Source organism: Trichechus manatus, unplaced genomic scaffold, assembly GCF_000243295.1.
Source record: "Trichechus manatus latirostris isolate Lorelei unplaced genomic scaffold, TriManLat1.0 scaffold00297, whole genome shotgun sequence".
Taxonomy (NCBI): domain Eukaryota; kingdom Metazoa; phylum Chordata; class Mammalia; order Sirenia; family Trichechidae; genus Trichechus; species Trichechus manatus.
The window spans coordinates 966,781-987,675 of record NW_004444233.1 but is presented as its reverse complement, the minus strand read 5'-3'; the positions used below and the strand labels follow the sequence as shown (position 1 = coordinate 987,675).

Below are 20,895 nucleotides of genomic sequence, written 5' to 3'. Positions count from 1 at the left end.
TTACTGGCTATTTCACAAATTTGGTTAGTCCTAACTTTTCACTATTGAAAATATCACTGCTGGGAACATCATCATACATATATCTTTGTCTAAATATCTGATTATTTTCTTAGGATCTATTCTTGGAAGTGGAATTACTGAACCAAAACCTTCCCTTTTCTGAATATAGTTGAAATGGTATAGGGTATTGGAAGGTCTGAAAAATAATTTCCCAGGTGATAAGAGTTTATGGTAAGTCAGTCTTAGTACTTGACCAAGCTGTGTCCACTGAAACTAGATGTCAGTTTGCATGTTGGGTTGTGTGAGATTTGCTGATTTTATCTAAGAAGGCTCTCAATGTTTGTCCTTTTCCTGTAAATTCCTAAGTTTTTCCTATAAGGTTGGCTCAGCCCAGCTTGGATGAAATACTAATTTAGAAATGGTATTACTGGATATGAGTGGGTACAGGGGCAAAGGATAGGAAGATAGAAAAGAGCAACATAGTGGCTTTGGATTTATTAATTAATTTACAACAGGCTTTTTAAGCACCTACTAGGTGGGACAATGGTGCTGCAGTGGTTAAGAGCTCAGGCTGCTAAACAAAAGGTCAGCAGTTCAAATCCACCAGCTGCTCCTTGGAAACCCTATGGGGCAGTTCCACACTGTCCTATAGGGTGGCTATGAGTTGGAATCGACTCGATGGCAACTGGTTTGGTTTTGGTTTAGGTGGGACAATGAGCTTTGGTCCTGGAGTGACAAAAAGGGATAAGTGGCTTCAAGCATGTCACAACATAGTAACAGGTATTATTACGTATCACCTGCTAGATGTCTAACAGGCATCCCAAACTTAACATGTCCAAAACAGAAATCTTGATCTTCCTCCTAAACCTGTTCTTCTTTCTGTAAGGGTTCCCTATTTTAATAACTGGGGCAACTATCCACCCAGTTGATCAAACCAAAAATCTAGGACTCATCCTTTAATCCCCCTATGCCTTATCTTCCACATTGCAGCTTACCAGCAAATTTTGTCACTTCTACCTACGCAGTATAGAAATATATCAGCCCTAGTCCAAGCCACCATTATCTCCATTAAAATAGCCCCCTGACCTGTCCACCTTCATCTACTCTTGCAACTCTCCAATCCCTTCTCCAAGAGCAACCAGAATGGTCTTTCAAACACCAGATCATGACACCACACTGGTTGACACCCTCTGATCAGTTTTCCATTTCACTCAGAATAAAATCCAAACTCCTTTCCATGACTTTCAAGGCTGTGCATTATCTGACCCTCATCTCCTTCCACTTTTTCCCTGGTTCACTCAGTTCCAGCCACAATGACCTCAGGGCCCCGGCACTTAGCTGGTCCTTCTGCCAGTGTTACCTCCATGGATCTTCACATGGCTCTCTTCTTTCAAAACTCATTAAAACTATCTCCTCGTGCCTGTCTACCCTGGCCTGCCTACCTAAAATAGCCACATCTCCCCTTCCTGTCTCCAGCCACCATTCACCTTCTAATCCTTTACACCTTTTTTTTTGTTCAGAGTACTTATTCCTCTAATGTTGTATTTATTTGCTTGTCTCTCCTGCTAGGCTCTATATATGTACCCATGCAGAAATTTGACTTGTTCCCCATTCTATCCCTCAGCCTGGAGCACAGGAAGTATTCATTAAATGTTTGTTGAATGACTAATTAGTACTTCTCACAACTGTAATTGCCTTATTTATTCATCTATTTGTTTAGCGTTATGTCTCTCCCCATGTAAATGTACACTCCAAGAAGACTCGGACTTCGTCCATCTTGTTCACTGCTGTATTCCCATAGCCTTGAAGAGGGCTATAACAGAGACAAGTGCAAACCGAAGTTAGAGGGAAGGAGGGGGCAACTAAACTAATCGAAGGAGCTAAGGGGAAACCTCACAGATAAAAATAACATTTAAACTAGGACTGGAAAGAAGACGTGTAAGCGAAAAAGGCAGAGAAAGAAACGAACATTTCAGGCAAAGGGAATGTCGCGAGGTGTTGGGCAGCCAAGATGGCGTCCAGCACTTGCTGCCACACTTAATATGGCGACCAGGGAAAGTTCGTGGAGGAAATCACGCGATAATTGTATCACGGAAACTGTCCGAGAATTGAGCCGGGGGTGTGGAGCAGCCAAGATGGAGCCGGTAGCCGGCGGCCCGAGCCAGCTGATCCTGAACAACAAACAGCCCCAGCCGCCGCCACCTCCGCCGCCCGCATCCGCGCAGCCTCCGCCTGGGGCACCGCGGGCCGGCGGGGGCCTCCTGCCCGGGGGCAAAGCCCGAGAGTTCAACCGCAACCAGCGCAAAGACTCGGAGGTCAGGAGCTCGGGGGGCGAGGCTGGCATCGGGCGGGTGGCTGTGGAGGTCCTGGACTTGGGGCCGCTCTTGGGTGCAAGCCTGCTTCCGAGAGGGGTCGACGGGCCCGGCGAGGAAGCTGTCATTTTACAACAAGAGAAGCAGGAAGCAAGGCTGGCATCCCCTCGGGGCCGGGGACGTGAAGCCGGGGTCCCCTCTCCGAGCCCCGCCGCCCAGGAGAACAGCCCGGAGCCGGGTGATCGCTTGTTTGCTGCTCTGGGGACGGGGCTGTGAGCGCGGCCGGGGGGACCCATCGTCTAGGGAAGCCGCCCCATCCCACTTCGAGGGTGAAGAGTCAGTGGTCTTCTTGCACTCCAGGGCAGCCGCCACCATCCCCTAATCATCTCTTGGCCACTGATCCAGGGCGCGCGGGCGCCGGCTCGGTGGTTCCGCAGCGCGCTGTGGACGGCGTGTGTAGGTAGGGAAGGGACCTGGCCAGTGTTTAGAAGGTACTTGAAGCCGGACAGAGCTAATTATCACTATTAGTACTACGCTCCCAGAGGTTGCGAGAATGGGAGGGGGTAACAGTCCCTGTTTCTCTCTTTAGCCGCTTCAGGCCATGATGTGACAGTGTTTGGTGGTGGTTGTGCTCAGTGTTCCTGATGGTGAACTGTTAAGATCAGAAATGTACATTTTCAGCATGCGTTAGGGCTCCTCTCCCCCCTCCCCTGTTGCTAGTGGGCGGTTCCTCCAGTCCTAGAGACTGTAATTCTTTAGTCTGGAGTTGGTCGACTATTCATCTCACCCCGAGTTTAAGAATTCCTCCCACTGCCTCCTTTTGTAGAATTCATGAATGAAGACACACACTTCACAACGTTTTAGGACTTCTTAATCAGCATGTTCCCAGGCACTTACTATGAGGTCGCCTTCACCTGAGACAACTCGGAGGAGGCTGATCAGCAGTCAGGCTCTTTATAGGCTCCTTATTAATGAGAAAACTGTCAGGTCGTTCCAAAGAGTGATGATACTATCTTTAGACCTGTGAAATCAGTTCCTCTCAGACTTTTTGTTTTTTTGTTGGCAAGCCCAAATCTCTGGTAAAGCATGTCAAAATTTGGCAAGTCCAAGGTAGAGGTACCCTGAGCTTGAAGTGAATTGTTTGAAAAAGCAAAGAAACTGACCTTTCAGGAGCCCTTGCTTGGTGAGGTGATGGGATAGCCATGGTGAGTACTTGATAGCTTTTTAAGCGTAGAGGGTTATGAAAGTACGGCTCCCAAGATGGTGTCTTCTTAATAATCATCTGTCCCTTTGCTGCATTATCCTCTATGTGTGAGAGGGAAGCCATTCTGTGCGGCTGCTGCCTTTTTCATCTGTCAGTTCTCACTGAAATTGGAGAGGGGCAAGAAGGCCGAAGGGCTTCAATACCCACTTCGTCCCGATCTGTCAATAGCCCAGTAGCCAGAGAGAAATGAGACTTCCGGAATCATAGCACCATGTGGAATGGTCATTCAGTGCACAAAATACAGAGAAGCTTTGTGTTCATTGATCTAACAAGCACTTATTTAAGTATAAATTACTCATTTACTCATTCATGCTAGGTACTGTGCTGGGCACTGTGAAATCATTGATGAACAAAATGGACAAAGTTCCTGTTTTCAAGGAACTTGCAGTCTCCTGGAGAGACAGACACTAAACAACTGTTCTAACTCTGAAAAAGTGCTCTGAAGGAAAAGCGTAAGATACTCTGAGAGGGTTTCCTGGATGGTGCATATGGTTAATGTGCTGAGTTACTAGCTGAAAGGTTGGAGGTTCGAGTCTACACAGAGGCATCTCAGAAGGAAGGCCTGGCAATCTGTGTCTGAAAAATCAGCCACTGAAAATCCTGTGGAGCGCAGTTTACTCTGACACACACGAAGTCACCATGAGTCGGAATCAATGACACCTGGTTTTGTAAGCTAGCCAAGGAGACAAAATATTTTGATAAAACATCAGAAAAGTGGAGGCAATGATGTTCTGTAACACAGCATTGTGTCTTTTCCTTTTAACAACGCTCAGAATGATCTTTTGCGTAAAGCTCTCTCCTGTTCTCAACAGGGCTATTCTGAGTCGCCAGACCTCGAGTTTGAGTATGCAGACATGGACAAGTGGGCTGCAGAGCTCTCTGGTAAAGTACAGAACTTTGTGTTGGTTGAGAATGGGGGAAATAGATTTTTTTTTCTTATTGGTCTTTCAGAAAATTAAGAGTGTTAATATATTTTCGAGGTGTTTTTTGTCTCTAATTAGTCCTGCTACTGAGATACATAAAACACATTACTGTATTTTTACAGAAATAATGCATGCCTTCTATGTTTGTTTGCCAACCTCGCCCTCTCCCTGGGAGGTATTTTCAGCTGTAAAAAAAAAAAGAAAAAATTAACGTAGTGTGCTTATGGAAATACCTGCGGGGGTAGGGGGAGTGTGCAGTTGGCAAGCAAACATTTTATGCATTATTTACATAAAAATACAGTAGTTGTTTGGTTCAAGCCTTGAGTATCTCTTGACTTTGGGTTGCCCTGCACTTTTATGAAGCATCTATGTGTAGTCAGCTCAGTTGGCTATAAAGTCAACTTCCAATGTGGGACAGCTATCCCCCGGCAGTGACGTCTCCTTGAGCAGGGAGTCACAAGGGATGCCAGCAAGTGTGACTGCATCAGTGCATGCTGTGGCACATGTGTGATGTGAGGCCAGCTTGAGCTGTTTCTCAAGCCTCCGTGGTAGAGGCCTTATACAGGAGGTAGTGGCCGCTTGAAAGATACATGTTCAGGGTAGTGGTCAGCCCCTGGCATGGCATGGGGGGATGAATGCACATCAGATTGGAAATGCCCGGACTTCTGTTTAACTGGAATTCTGGTTATCAGCTGCCGTACAAGTCAGTCTTCTCTCATCACACACATCAGAGCCCTAAGGCTCTGTAGGTAGTTAGTGTAGTCTAGGAGTCACTGTGATTCATGGGCAGAGTTGGGACTGGAAGCAAATGCCTTACCTTCTCTGCTGCATATGAGACCTGGATGTGGAATGTAGACATGGAGCTGATGGTGACGAGACTTTGTTCTTGACAGAGCTTTACAGCTACACGGAAGGGCCAGAGTTCCAGATGAATAGAAAGTGCTTTGAGGAGGACTTCAGGATCCATGGTGAGATGATTTCCCCACTTGTTTCCTTTCATACCACACCACAAGAGCTACAGGGTTTCTCTTAGTCGTCTGAATGACCTCAGCCATCCGGAAGTGACCCAGGAAACCTGCTGAGTCATGATTGTGCAAGGCCAGCTGTGGCATTTAGAGTGGGCCTGTGTGTACTCTGGTGGTGGCTTTTCAGGATATGTCTATTAGAAAAAAATCTCCACCTGATTAAAAACCAAACTTGTTGACGTCGAGTCGATTCTGACAGAGTAGAGTTGCCCCATAGGGTTTCCAAGGAGTGGCTGGTGGATTCGAACTGCCGACCTTTTGGTTAGCAGCCAAACTCTTAACCACTGCGCCACCAGGTCTCCACCTGATTAAAATTGCACCAAAAATACCAGTATTCCAGTCTGGAAATTCACTGGACAGCAATATGACATTATCCCTTACACAGGAAGTAACTTGCCCTTCTGAGTTTTCTGGTCCTGTGGCAGTCCTGAATTTGGTGAATTAATACTGTGTCCATTTCATTGTGAGGATTCTTCTGGGCCTAGGTGTAACTGTCTCTTACCCTGCAGTGACAGACAAGAAGTGGACCGAGCTGGACACCAACCAGCATCGTACCCATGCCATGAGGCTCTTGGATGGCTTGGAAGTCACTGCCAGAGAGAAGAGGCTCAAGGTGGCCCGAGCAATTCTGTATGTTGCTCAAGGTACTGAGTAGACCTTGCTAGGGGCATCTGACACCTCCGCCAGTGGCATTGCCCAGTCAGATATGGGGAGGGACTCAGTGAGCTATGCCTGTGTTTGCAGGCACCTTTGGGGAGTGCAGCTCAGAGGCGGAGGTGCAGTTCTGGATGCGCTACAACATATTCCTGCTCCTGGAGGTGGGCACGTTCAGTGCTCTGGTGGAGCTTCTGAACATGGAAATAGAGTGAGTACTTCTTCTGAGGCACTTGAGTAGGAGGAGGGAGATGGGTGGGAAGGGGGACAGAGCTGGAAGAGCTAACTAGCTTTGACAGGGTTAAATGGGCCGCACAGGCTGACGGTCTGGTCTCAGGCTCTGTTCTGATCACCAGGGTTGGATAGTGGGGGTAGCTGCTCACTCAAACCTTGAAGAATAATGAGGCTTCCAGGGGGCAGTCATGGCAGCTCCCTGAAGCCACAGCTCTTACCAGCAGACATTGCAGGTCCTGCCTAGGCCTAGGTGCCTCTCACAAGGAGGCCTCTCATTTTGAACTCTCCTTTGAACCTACAGACTCACTGTGTTTGCATTGAAAATTTCTCCTCAGCATGAGGTCAGGCCCATGTCTGACACATGGGCTTAACCAAAGCATGCTCTAGCCTCGTGTTACCACTGGTCCTTTGTCTGATGGACAGGTCAGCTGCTGCTCATCTGAGGGTAGCAGCAGTCATAATAATAGCTGAGAACATCCACTAAGTCCTTACCATATCCCAGGCATTGTTGTAAGGGCATTACATGTACTAATCCATGTTAATGATGTAGGTGTTATTATCATCCCCATTTTGCAGATGCGGAAACTGAGACCGAGAGAAGTTAAGTATCTTGCCCAAGGGTATAAGCTAGTAAATATCAAAGTCAGGGTTCAAACCTTGGCAGTCCAGTCCAGGGCCTGAGTTCTTAACCACTGTGTCCTGTAGCCTTGCATGCAGTCTAACATGTATCATAGTGTTTTGTTCCTCCACGGGACAGCACTTGTCAGGTGAATCACTTATCTTCCTTCCTGGGAGAAGGCGCTGACTCTTGAATCCTTCCCGCAGCAACAGTGCCGCCTGCAGCAGTGCGGTGAGGAAGCCTGCTATCTCCCTGGCTGACAGCACAGACCTGAGGTGAGGCAAGCAGCAAGCTTGGGCCTCTGGAAGCTTGAGCCAATGTTGGAGAACCGGAGCAGGGAGTGGAAGGGTGGCTTTGGGTCTCCTCCCTGTACATTTCTGTTGGACATACTAATCTGCAGCTCTGGTGGGCTCGGGGTGAGTGATGAGTAGGCCCTGCTGAGGGCTCAACGTAGGTAGGACACTGGGTTGAGACTCCCAAAGGAAAACATCCAGGGTCAACCCACTTAATAGAACCCCAGTGAGATTTGAGCCTTTTGCTTACAGTGCTGCTGAGAATCGGGTTGTGTGATATTTGGGAGGGACACACTATGGTTCTGTGGGCTCCCACCTTTTCATGGCACAACGTGATCCCCATCTACATTGGATTAGTCCTAACTACTACATAATATTTTGTGGCTACTCAGGAAGTAATGGCAACTGCTGAACAACAATATCATCTTTTCATTTTCGTGAGGGCTAAAATCTATCTCCTTTTATGAATTTGGAAGCTTTTCAAACTCTGGGTTTGTGATGCTCCCCACTGTAGTTAGGGTCCCTGGGTGTCACCCACTCCTGATTTCCGCTCCATCATGATGAACTCTATCCCTGTCCTCTTTCACTGTTTGTACTTTGACCCTGGTCTGCTTTGACTGACCTGACACCCAGTTCCAGTGCTCACTCCCATCTCTGTGTCTTTTTTCATCCCAGGGAATTTAGGGCGGTAAGTGCTTTTGGCCATTCTTATTTATATTAATTCACTTAGCAGCCATTGATTAAGCACCTCCTTTTGTGAGCACCTTGGTAAGCACTGGATACACAAAACAGTAAGATCCAATCCCAGCCATAGTAAGATGAAACCAAAGGAAGCACCTAGAGGGAAAGACAAACATTCCTTTGATCTGTGAGACACTCGGTTTCTGGTCTTCCTTTTCTCAGTTTTCTTTACACTAAAGCCTTCCCCCTGGCCCCCTGTCAGCTGGAATGTGAGGAACCCAGGGGCACTCCTTTGATCCCGCATCTTGCTCCGTTGTGAGCTAGCTCTTGTCCTCAGGGTCCTGCTCAACATCATGTACCTGACTGTGGAGACTGTTCACCAGGAGTGTGAGAGTGATAAGGCCGAGTGGAGGACGATGCGGCAGACCTTCAGGGCTGAGCTGGGTAGGACCTGGGGATCCTGTGTAGAGTTGCTGCCTGAGGGCAGCCAGGGGCTTGGGGAGTGTCCTCTTCCTGCCTGTCGTCCTCATCCCTTTATGTTGCCTCTAGGTTCCCCACTGTACAACAACGAGCCATTTGCCATAATGCTGTTTGGGATGGTCACCAAATTTTGCAGCGGCCATGCTCCTCACTTCCCCATGAAGAAAGTTCTCTTGCTGCTCTGGAAGACAGTATTGGTGAGCACCTTCTTGGAGGGAAACTTGGGTGCTAGGGACCTTTTTTTGGGGGGGGAATTGTGGTAAATATATATGTAACAAAACATTTGCCATTCAGCAATCTTTATGTGTTTACATGTACAGTTTAGTGACATTAATTATGTTCATCATGTTGTCCAACCATCACCCTTATCTGCTTCCAGATTTTTTTCATCACTCTTAACAGAAGTTCTGTGACTAGGGGACCTCTTGAATGTTGAATTATGTATAACCACTTTGGTAAACGAAAGAAAAGAAATTAGAAAAGAACCTTCCTGAACTTCCTTTTGTGTGGCACTTCACAAAAGAAGTGCCACTGAGGTCAAAGAGAACTTGGTCTTTGAGTCAGAATAGGTTGTCGGCTCCCTGACTCCTGGAAGCTATTTTCTCCAGTCACAGAACAGCTTCTCCCCAGGCAAGTCTGCTCTCAGGAAGTGGCTCCTGAACCTGGAGTTTGTAAAGTGATTTGAGACAAAATTGGTTGAAATTAGAGCTGGTATAATTGGGGCCCCTCAGTCAGATGAAGGAAGCAACAGTGAGCCCTGAGTTAGCCATCACTTTCCTCAGGAGATGGCAGGAAACCTGACTCTGTGTCTAGCTAGGAAGGTATTGGGTGCCAGGGGAGTGGGCCCGTGGCACGCTTGGCTTGGAGATCTTGGCTAGGAGGCCACTGTTAGCACCCTGGCCCAAGCCAAGCCAGGAGTCCCTCCCACCAGGAGGAGCGGCCTGGGAAGAAGGCGAAGCTGGAGCTTGGGTTGCTACTATCACTGGGGCTCACCGCCCCTCTCCTGTCAGGATGGGCTAACTCTGTGGAGCTACGGGCTCAACGAGTTTAGAGGCCTCTTCAAAGTCGTCTTTGTATTTTATCTTGGCCATACATCCTGTTGGTTCCTCACAAAGCCTCACTAAAGCCAGAGAGGAAAGCTGAATTGTTCAGAAAGAGTGAAACCAAGCAGCCACAACTTACCGTACAGTACTAAAGTTCTAACTTCTAGGGAGGTATTTAGATGAAGCTTTCTTTTTTTCAATTTGCGCATTCAACAGTATATTTCCAGTTTGACTTTGAAAGACTGGCATGTATGACTTTTGAAATGTATGAGTCTCACTGACTTTATTAGGAATTTGAAGAGTTGGGCTAGTCAGTCTGTCTTTTTTTTTTTAATTAAAGAGGATGTCATACATACGGAGTTAAACATACCTGCGCACTAGGCTAAGTCAGCCTGCGTTTCTCCTCCTTCCTTGTTCCTTTTTCTACTCTTCCTTGCGGATGTCACTGAATTCTTCTTTGGGGTAGATTTAGTCCCTTGGTCAGAGGTTGTGTGGGCCTCTGTAAAGATGGGGGTCATGGTGTCATGAGCCTGACAAAGTGATCAGGGAGCCAGATATGGTGTTCATCTTATGGACGTGCTCACCCTGGCTGTGTCCCTGCCTATGATGCAGTGCACGCTGGGTGGCTTTGAGGAGCTGCAGACCATGAAGGCTGAGAAACGCACCATCCTGGGCCTCCCCCCACTGCCTGAAGACAGCATCAAAGTGATCCGCAACATGAGGGCTGCCTCACCTCCAGCGTCTGCCTCGGACTTGATTGAGCAGCAGCAGAAAAGGGGCCGCCGGGAGCACAAGGTGAGATGACAGGTCCCTGTGACTCCTGAGGGTTATCAAGGTGCACAGATGCAGGAGCATGATCCCTGGAGGGGTGGGATTGTGGGAAGTCCTCTCCAATCAGCTAGTTGGGATGCATGTTTCCAGGGCAGGGGCACTTAGTGATTAGCCAGAGTCTGGTTTATAGTGAATACTCAGGACTTTTGAGGGCCTGGGACAAGAAATCATTTGTCATTTGGTCCCTACCTTGACTCCCTCTCTGATCTTCCACTGCCCTTAGCTCTCTACCTTTCTATGTTACATCTAGTCTCGCCTCATTTCCCTTTCCCATTTTCTCAGTTGGCCCTTGCTATTGAATCTACCTTTCCTCTGTTTTCAGGCTCTGATAAAGCAGGACAACTTGGATGCCTTCAATGAGCGGGACCCGTACAAGGCTGATGACTCTCGAGAGGACGAGGAGGAGAACGATGATGACAACAGTCTGGAGGGGGAGACATTCCCCCTTGAGCGGGATGAGGTGATGCCGCCCCCACTACAGCACCCCCAGACCGACCGACTTAACTGCCCCAAGGGGCTTCCATGGGCTCCCAAGGTCAGGTGGGTCTCAGACCTCTGGAACACTCTTTGCTCCTGAAGCCAGAGCCCTCACATCTCCAGGCCCAGTGTGGCTTGAGTCACCACTTGAGGTGTTCTGCAGGACCGGGCTGACTTTGGCTCCCAGATGAGGCTCTTAAAGTACCCTGTGCTGGCCCACCTGCACAGTAGCACCTGGCCTTGCACAATAGGACCCGTGTCTGGTTCTTGAGTCAGTAATTAGAACGAGCTGTTAGTTAGACAGGATCCTAGTGAAAGGGGTTAGGAAAAAATAAAATTAGGGATATTTAAAGAAATCAGCCTCCCTCAGGGTTATATGTGGTTTTTAACTGAACAGTGATAGATTAAGCAAGAGTTGCTTTAGAACAATAAGATATTCGAGATCAGTGTGGGGAGTAGATGGATGGAAAGATATCTGGAAATACATGAGTAGTGTCCGTTTGAAAGTACCTCATCTTAAGAAGTAGGTAAAATGTGAAAGGAAATAGAAGTCATTTCTCCATCGGTTGAAGCCTCAGTCTGTGAAGAGGGTGCAAACAGGTCATCAGAAAACACATAGATGTGTCTGTTTGAAACAGGAAAATGTGAACCGTTTATAGCTCCAGTTGTTATAAAAATTTTAAACATTTAAGAAATTCTGAGTAAACTATGCTTTTAAGTTTGATGTGTTGGTTTAATTTTGTGAATAAACTAGTTAAACATAATATATTTTCAGGTTATTAATCCAAGAAAATTATAAAGAACATTAAAATAGTGAAGGTTTCAGTTTTTCCTATTTTAATTTTTTTCCCCAAAAAGAAAAACGATTGTGGGATACTTTTTCTGCTCCTGGCTTTATAGTTTCTGCAAGTTTTATGTGTCTCTTAACCCTGTTACCTTGAAATAATGTTTAACAGAAACCTTTCTGTCTTCTTTCTTTGGCAGAGAAAAAGACATTGAGATGTTCCTCGAGTCCAGCCGCAGCAAGTTCATAGGTTACACCCTTGGCAGGTGAGTGTGATCCGAGCTCCTCTTGAAGAACGGCCACGGGAGGCTCACTCTACTGGCCTTTGGTGTGTGGGGACCCAGGTGAATTGATGTCTAGGCATAATACAAGGCCTCCTTCATTCTCCAGTGACACGAACACAGTGGTGGGGCTGCCCAGGCCAATCCACGAAAGCATCAAGACTCTGAAACAGGTGAGTGGCTTTGGGTGAGCTTTTGGCCTAGTTTGGTCCCAAGCGAGTGAAGTGAGACCAGCCCCTTGGGAGAAGCCTGAACTGGGAGTCTGCCTGAAAGAGCCTGGGCTGGACGAATGGATGGACTGCTGAAATAGCCTTTAAAACAGTTCTTCATCAGCTTTACTTGCTTTGGCTGAACTTTTAGTTGGGACTGACTGGGGATTCATTAAGGATAATATTACCTGACAGTTGTTGGAGTTTTAAGGGACCCAGTAAATAGTCCTCCCTTTTCCTTCCTTGCCCATGTTCTAAGGCAGTTGAGATAGAGGAGTAGATAAATGGAGATGAAAATGCCAGATTTATTGCTGATAGAGCTATTGGAGAACGAGGCTTAGGAACACAGCAGCAACAGCTGTTGTAGTACTGTATGTCCAGAATTAGGCGGGCTCACCTCCCCAGACCCTGGCTGTGCTGGAACCTTGCTAAGCCTGATCAAGGAGCAGAAGATCAGCAGCTGGAGTAGAAAAGAGCACAGGCTGTCAGCAGGCAGGCAGATTCCAGCAAGAAAAGGGAAACTGGTTGGGCCATTCCTCCCTTACTCACTGTTCAGAGAGGGGAGGAGTGAGTGTGTGGGAAGGGTCAGAGAGAGACCAGGAGTGTTTTGCAAATTGCATGTCCCTCTGCGTGGAAGGAAACATCAGGAGTGGGGAATAGGTGTCTCCCCTAACAACACATCCAGAGTATGAATGTTTATGTTTTTTAAATATATTTTTAAATTTTACAGTACTAAGTGGTCCCTATTCAGATAGATTCTTTTGAGTTCTTGATTTCACTTTTAATAGTTTTTTCCTCTCACTGTGTCTATCTGAAAGCCCCTTCCCATCCTTTAATTTGCTTTTTCTAATCTACTGTGGACTGTTTACACTGGTTGTAAGAGGGGCGAATTGAGAAGTACCCGGTTAGAAAGGTCTTTTGGGTTTAGGATTTTAGTTAAAGACCTTTGTGGCGACTTAGCTCTCTTTCAGAAGACTGTGTTTGAAGAACAAAGTCTGGGGTCTTTACCAGGGTGCAGGGAATTTGGCCAGAGAAGGAGGGGTGTCCTCTCCAATGCCTGCTTTCCCTGCTCTCTCTGCAGCACAAGTACACATCGATTGCAGAGGTCCAGGCACAGATGGAGGAGGAGTACCTTCGCTCTCCTCTCTCAGGGGTGAGTAGTAGTCTTCTGTAGCCTGTAGGATCCCCAGCTGTTCTCAGACATTGTTCCGGGCCCAAGCCACAAAGCTGCCCTAGGCCCTGCCCTCAGGACATTCCTAGTCTAGTTTTCATAGCAGGGGGCAGCATGTGTATACTGCAGGGGTTAAGAGCACAGACTCTGAGCTGTTCACCTGCCTTTGAGTTCCTGGCTTCACCCTTTAGAGGGCCAGCGACATAGGCAAGTTACTGACTCTCTTTGTGCTTTAGTTTCCTCATCTGTAAAATGGGAATAAGAGTAGTTTCTTCATAGTGTTGTAGTAAGGAGTAACTGAGTTATTACAAGTAAAATGCTTAGAACAGCGCCTGGCACATTGTATGTGCTCAGGTTTGTTATCATTATCATCAGCGTCATGATTTACATTGGTACTTATAGAATCTCCTGCTAACAGCCTGCTAGAAAGCTGGCATAGGAGATTGTAGTCAGGGCTGGAGTTTTGCATTTGTACCTGTGGTGTTAAAAGGGAGAAGAGGAAGTCGAGCAAGTTCCTGCAGAAACCCTCTACCAAGGCTTGCTCCCCAGCCTGCCTCAGTATATGGTGAGTGTTGTTGCTTCCTCCTCGGGGGTGCTCTGTGTCTGGGGCTCTCTCGATGGCCATTAGTCAATACCTGCAATAGGATCACCCTCCCTGCTGCCTTGGCCTGGAGGGTATGCCCCCCTGGTCTCCTTTGACCCCTCCTTTTGCCACTTGAGGACCTACAGTAGGACCACCTCTCAGGGCTTAGTTCTGGTCCTGGGCTCCTTGCACACTGTCTGAATGTCTGCTGTTCCCCAGATTGCCCTGCTGAAGATCCTGCTGGCTGCTGCTCCCACCTCCAAGGCCAAAACGGACTCAATCAATATCTTAGCAGATGTCCTGCCTGAGGAGATGCCGTGAGTGTCTTTCTTGTGAATGGGGCTGGTTGGGGCAACAGGGAAGTGGGAAATGTTTTCTTTTTGGTCCCGTTTTGCTAGATTTGATTTCTTTTTTTTTTTTTTTGACCTAACTTCTCTGCAGGTTGAGTTTAGAGTATTCCTGGTTCAGAAAAAGGAAAGTATACTGGATTGAAAAATTCTGGTTGGGAGATGGCTGAGTCCAATTAGCCTAGACTCTAGTGTAGTCTCTGCCACTGAGTGAGCTCCTGAGCGAATTGGAGAAAGGCATTTCCTCTTCTGTAAATGGGATGAGGCCACACTGGACACTTTCCAAAGCCCAAAGCCCACTCTCTAAAGCTGTGAAGTTGATACATCCAGGATGTGTAGGGTTAACTTCTAGTAATATGCCAGCCAACAGGTGAACCTGAGCTGAGTATGGATTCTTTCCTGTTCCTCAGTGAACTGACAACTTGTGAATACTTGTGAATGTCTCAGGGTGCTCGAGTGAAATCCTCAGGGACTGTTCATCCCTGGGGCACTGACTTCAGCTCTTTGATGTGAGAGTGTAAACTGAGATCATGTTCTCCTTTGAGAAGGATCCAGGCCTTGACCTGATCTCCTGCCTGCCTGCCAGTAGCAGCCCGGCTCAGAGCCAGACTCCCTGGTGGAGTCTTGCCAGCGAGCAGGGCTCTGCACTGCCCTTGGGCTGGACCTTGAGTCTGGCAGTGAGCGCGTGGGGAGGGAAGAGACCAGGTTTGGCTAATGCCAAAGGGAGCTTCATAGAGCACTAGGCCATCAGGGTATTCCTTGTAAAAAGGGTCCCAGAGTCAAATGTTTTACTTCAGACTTACAGTGAGAAGTCCTGAATTAAGATACTTGTTTAACTTTATTTAACTCAGTGCTTCCTAAGTTTTATCTGACTATAAAGCCCCCTTTTTTCCCATAACATGAAACATCTCAATGTACCAATATTCACAGAACATGCTCTGGGGAACTTAAGTTCATATGGTGGCAGAATCTTAGGAGAGATCTTGAAAAGGAGAAGTTCATTTTGAGGAAAAGCAGGGAGTGTGACTGGGCATCAAGGGGAAGAAATAAATTGGCTAAGCTAATCTGCTCTAGGGAGCGTAGAGCCCAGCTCCTGACTTCTGAGATGTCCACGGGATGGGTGGTGAGGCAGGAGCCTTTGACCTGAGAAGTGTCAGGAATTCCTCTCCTTGTGTGCACCTAGAAAGGAGGTGCTGAATGTGCTGGCGGCTCACCCCAGAAATTGTGTTTCCAGCACAACAGTGTTGCAGAGCATGAAGCTGGGGGTGGACGTGAACCGCCACAAAGAGGTCATTGTTAAGGCCATTTCTGCTGTCCTGCTGCTGCTGCTCAAGCACTTTAAGTTGAACCACATCTACCAGGTACCTTCCTGTCTGCTAGGCCACAGCCAGTGGCCACAGGCAGCGCTGCTCCTCCAGCCCGGAGGACGGGGGCCTTGGCCTTCAGATCCTCCCTGGACTGTGCATGAATGCTCTGAGACATGGTCCTCCAACCAGGGCCTTTATCACTGGAGGAAAATGGTGAAGTCCCAGGGATCACACTTATTTTTTCTCTTGGTTTCAGTTTGAGTACATGGCCCAGCACCTGGTGTTTGCCAACTGCATCCCTTTGATCCTTAAGTTCTTCAATCAAAACATCATGTCCTACATCACCGCCAAGAACAGGTAATAAGGTACCAGGGACCAGGAAGGGCTGGGTGGGGCCGCACAGCGGGGCTCCCAGCTTGCCTCGCCCACTGAGCCCATCCAGCACCCACAAGCCAGCGTGCTTCTAGGCATCAGGACACAAAGATGAGTGACACAAGGTCCCTGCCTGAGCCTCGCTAGTGCAGTAACAGGTGACCCAGTCAGTGCCTGGGCAGGAGGGTTCTGCTTCTGGGCTCCAGCACTGCCCTCGCTGCCCTTTTGCATGTTTTTTTCTGAGACCCGCTGGGCCTGCTCTCCAAGTAGCTCGGCAACATGCACCGTAAGGCTCAGTTGGCTGACTCTGACCCCTCCTCCCCCGCCCATCAGTGTGATGCACCACCTGGTGGGCTGTCAGCAGTCGCTGCCTAGGGTAAGAATTTTACTTAGAATTCTCCCTAACCCCAGATTCATGGCTGTGGGGAAAGCTGCTGTAGGGTCCCCACCCCTTAAAGGATTTCAAGCTGACCTCTAGCCACAGAGGGACCTGACAGGTTTCCTTGTATTAGATTTTCCTCATCTTATACCTGGGTCAGGGGCGAGAGGGTGCAGACAAGGTAGACTCCTACTTCTGCTACAACAAGTGAAGGAGGAGAGCCAGGAGCCAGACCGAGGGCTGTGCTCATGGCGGCACCGGATCCTCTTGTCCCCTGCAGCATTTCTGTCTTGGATTATCCTCACTGTGTGGTGCATGAGCTGCCAGAGCTGACTGCGGAGAGCCTGGTGAGTGGCTGGGCTCTCACCAGCTGTCCCTTTGGCATGAGGGTCAGCAGGTGGAGAGCCTGCCTCCCCCAACACAGGCATAGAGGTGTCCTCCACGGGTGCACACTGTGGAGTGCCTGACTTTTAGACAACTACAGCTGCATAGAAGGGCGGCGGCTGGGGGATGGGGCTGGCAGAGCTGAAAGGTTTGCGTACAGGGATTAGTCAGTCAGGGAGTTTGGTCTTGAGGGGCTGCTGGCTTAGAACTATCCAGTGGAGTTGCTTCACATCTCCTCATGCTGGACTCCTATGGGGCCACATCTCTGAGGCAGCCTGGGTTCCCCAGGCTGTGGAGGGCTGAGGCTATAGCTCACGATATCACAGTCTAGGTTTCCTGCTAGGGAGTCCCCTCCCCGCATGCCAACTTCTAGGGTAGAGTCTCCCCCTGGGTACAGAGAGGGGTTGGAAGTTTCCTCTCCACCTCCTTGCGTCTTCTGGTTGAGGCATGGGGACCTGGTTGTTCTGGAATCAAGTATGTGGGGGCCCTTTGGGAGCCGTAGTGGCTCAGTGGTTAAGAATCCACCAGCTACTCCGTGGAAACCCTATGGGGCAGTTCTACTCTGTTCTGTAGGGTTGTTATGAGTCGGAATTGACTCGACGTCAGTGGGTTTTTTGGTGCAGTTCTGGGGGTTGTGATTGTTCCTGGGTTTACCCTACAGGAAGCAGGTGACAATAACCAGTTTTGCTGGAGGAACCTCTTTTCTTGTATCAATCTGCTTCGAATCTTGAACAAGCTGACAAAATGGAAGCATTCAAGGACAATGGTGAGTCTGCACAGTCAGCAGGCATGAACTTGGAGCTCAGAGAAGAAAGGCACACCCCTGTACCTTCTCTTCACCCCTTCATGCAGTGAGCAGGCAGTCCTCCGGGTGGAGCTTGCTACTGCAGCTGTATCCTTCTCACTTACGTTTCCTGTAGCCACATCCTTGCTTTCTAAGGGCCGATTCCTTGGTGAGTTGAACCACAGGCTGGGCGAGGCTCAGCTGTGCACTGAAACAAATCCATATTTACAGAAGAGATATTTCTATGTCCTTTTAGTCCCAATTGATAACATAATCAGGCCTCCGGGATCTCTTAACTTGGGTCTTTGGATGCCTTTGGGGTGGGGAGGCCCATGAACCCTCTGGAATTATGTGTATGCACACAAGAATGTTTCTGGTGAAGGAATTCATAGCTTTCTTCAGATCCACAATTAGGGTGACCAGCCATCGCAGTTTGCCTGGGACTCTCCTGCTTGTAGCACTGAAAGTCCCACATCCCAGGAAACCCTTCAGCCTGGGGAAAACTGAGACAGTGGTCACCCTGCCCGTAACCCAAAGAAGACTGAGCAGCATTGTGGTGATACACGCGTTTATCTCTGCCCTCAACGTGGGCTGCTCCCTTGTGCCCCTTCACAGATGCTGGTGGTGTTCAAATCAGCCCCCATCCTGAAGCGGGCCCTGAAGGTGAAACAAGCTATGATGCAGCTGTACGTACTGAAGCTGCTCAAAGTGCAGACCAAATACCTGGGGCGGCAGTGGCGGAAGAGCAATATGAAGACAATGTCAGCCATCTACCAGAAGGTGCGGCATCGGCTGAACGACGACTGGGCGTATGGCAATGGTGAGGCTATGGCTCAGAGCGAGGTGGGAGGTGTGCAGGGGAGAGGGGACCTTTACTCCTTCACTCCCTGCCCAATACCTCAGGCGCCTCTGCCCTGAGCTTCCCACTGAGAAACAGGTGAGAATCCAGCTCCTGCTTTTGTAGCCTCAGGATGAGAGTTCTGGGAAGGACTTTGAGAAGTTACCTAGGCTTGGCCCCTGTGGTCATCCCCCATTCTTCACTGTCCCTCCCCTCCAGGTCATTCCTATTTTAGAAATTGTCACAAGACTCTGTCCCCTTTTCCGTCCCCACTGCAGCTGCCTTAACTAACTCTTGCAATTCCTGCTTGGCTTCCCTGCCTCCAGTGTATTCCCCTCCATTAGTGCCTCCAGCTTTGCCCTGGTGATCTTTTCAAAATGCAAACCCTGTGGTGTTGCCTCCCTGAGTAAAATCCTTCATTAGCTTCCTCTGTCCCTTAGAATTAGAGCCAAACTCTTAAGTGAGGTATGTGAGACCACCCATCTGTAATCTGACTGGCCTCATTACCTGCCCTCAGCCCAGCCTCCAGGCACACGAGAGCACTCCATCCCTGATGTTCACCGTGTTGTTTCCCACTGTGGGCCTCTGTGTGTACTGTTCCCTCTAACCTTTGAGCAGTGGGTGGGTCTTGGAGGAGTCCGGGTCCTGCTGGCAGCGTTCAAGCCCTGGCCAACTGGCCCCTGAACTTCTATAGTGAATCCACAGGGAGCTGCCACCACGGCCTGGCTCCTGACTATGTCTTCCTGATTTGCCCCAGATCTTGATGCCCGGCCTTGGGACTTCCAGGCAGAGGAGTGTGCCCTCCGGGCCAACATTGAACGCTTCAATGCCCGACGCTATGACCGGGCCCACAGCAACCCTGACTTTCTACCAGTGGACAACTGCCTGCAGAGTGTCCTGGGCCAGCGGGTGGACCTCCCCGAGGACTTCCAGATGAACTATGACCTCTGGTTAGAAAGGGAGGTTTTCTCCAAACCCATTTCCTGGGAAGAGCTGCTGCAGTGAGGCTCCTGGCCTGGGGACTGAGAAGGGAAGGAGTGATTCCAGGCTGCCCACGGAGGATGGTCCAGTTCATTGCTGCAGTGCTCCCGTCCCCCTCCAGGTGGCAGCACAGCCCCACTCTGCCCTCCGGAGCCAACACTGGGCTTGTGGATGAGTCCAGGTTTGGCCTCTCCTTGATTCCCAGCCTAGCGTCCTGCTCAGGAGCAGTCATCTCTCTACTTGGAATCCTCTTCCTTCATTCCCCCTGCTCTGTTGGATATGGTTAGTTGCAGCCCATTTCTCAATCAGCCCAAGGCTTGGTAAAACCAGGGTGAGCTGGGTTCTCCCTGCATCTGAATTTTAGGGGTTACAAGCTGACTCTGGAGGCATACAGATCCTTGCATGTCAGCTATTCAAGGAGGAGGAGTTAGGGCCAGGGCCAGAAAGTTAGCATCCTGGTTTTGCTCTGGCGGTAAGTTGCATCCAGAAGCAATTGCAGAGGCCCCCACAGCTGCCTCAGCACTTTGGTTTGGACAGAGTGGGGGTAGGAAAAGAAGTTTCCTTTAACCAGAGGTGCCATTTTTTTTCTTGGTTTGCTAAGGGCCTGTAAATATACATAAATCTGTGTGTATTCTCTTGTGTTATGTTGGGGTTTTTAATGTGTTTATGTATTCTATTTACATTAAAAGGAAGTAAAAACAATCCCCATTGCCTTGTCTGAAGGAAATATGATGCCCAAATATCTCCTCCAGGTCTAGAAAGGCAGTTTTCCTGCCAGCATTGGTACGTCACCAATTGCCCCTCCAAGGCTGCCTGCCTTTCCTATTTAAGGGGGAAGGGAAGGGAAGGGAATTGGCTGGATAACAGGTACAGGGTACTTAAAGTGTTCTTTCTCCATATCAATCTGAGATCTCTCCAGCCCACCCTCAGGGCCCTGGGCTGCTGGAGTGACAAGTTGTCCCTCAGCCCCTGGGTTTGATGTAATTGCAGTAGGAGCCTAGGTTTCTCTGGGTTGCATCCCTAAGCTGACCTCAGCCAAACAAGTTTCAACTGCTCTATGGTCTCACAGAGCCAGGTGGTTGGGACTGAGTGGAAACTCCTGTGCTCAGAGCCTGGGGCAGTACTAGACCATCAAGAGTTAGCTCCACTGTGGGAAAGAGAATGTTGAGTGGTCTAGGGGCCCCCTTGGAGAAGCAAGGAAAACCTGTGGTCGGTGCTGGTTTGAGGCCTCCTGGGAGTCTAGACTCAGCTTCAGATTCCAGGTCACTTCTCCCTCTGCCTGGCTCTGTCTTGGGATGCCGCCTCAGAGAATTCCACCATTCTGATGCTGGTAAAAGGAGGGTGCCCTTTTCAGATTGCTTGAAGGTCCCTTCTCTTACTTGTAAGTCATAGCTGTGGGGTCCTTAACGTCCAAGAGGTCTTGATTTATAAAGGAAATGTATTCTGGGGAGAATCCCCCCCTTTGTTGGTTGTTCCACTCAGTGCTGGCCTGGCCTGGGTCCTGCTGAGCCTCAGTCCAGACCCCAGCTGGGCTTCCAGGACAGGCCTTGATGTTCCAGCACAGTTAGGAGTAGCAAGGGTGGAAGCCAGCAGTATACCACTTACAGTACTGCCCTGTGCCACGTGAAGTCCCCATGAC

At 49.0% G+C, this 20,895-nt stretch overlaps 1 protein-coding gene across 2 annotated transcripts; it reads left to right on the top strand.

Annotated features, from left to right (window-relative positions):
* Nucleotides 1-2,122: 2,122 nt before the first annotated feature.
* Nucleotides 2,123-19,944, top strand: STRIP1 (striatin interacting protein 1). 2 transcript variants are annotated; one of them, XM_004390426.2, is made up of 21 exons: nucleotides 2,123-2,315; nucleotides 4,389-4,458; nucleotides 5,393-5,467; nucleotides 6,034-6,168; nucleotides 6,269-6,389; nucleotides 7,238-7,306; nucleotides 8,343-8,449; nucleotides 8,555-8,682; nucleotides 10,141-10,323; nucleotides 10,682-10,899; nucleotides 11,821-11,886; nucleotides 12,011-12,074; nucleotides 13,192-13,263; nucleotides 13,772-13,846; nucleotides 14,084-14,181; nucleotides 15,446-15,572; nucleotides 15,775-15,875; nucleotides 16,550-16,616; nucleotides 17,315-17,419; nucleotides 18,053-18,257; nucleotides 19,033-19,944. In XM_004390426.2, the coding sequence occupies exons 1-21, from the start codon at nucleotides 2,136-2,138 to the stop codon at nucleotides 19,278-19,280; spliced, it is 2,514 nt and encodes an 837-aa protein (XP_004390483.1). In that variant the 5' UTR covers nucleotides 2,123-2,135; the 3' UTR covers nucleotides 19,281-19,944. The 2 variants fall into 2 exon arrangements, with proteins under 2 accessions (XP_004390483.1, XP_023581101.1); XM_023725333.1 differs by lacking the exon at nucleotides 13,772-13,846 and having other exon boundaries at nucleotides 2,134-2,315.
* The last annotated feature ends 951 nt before the right edge of the window (nucleotides 19,945-20,895 follow it).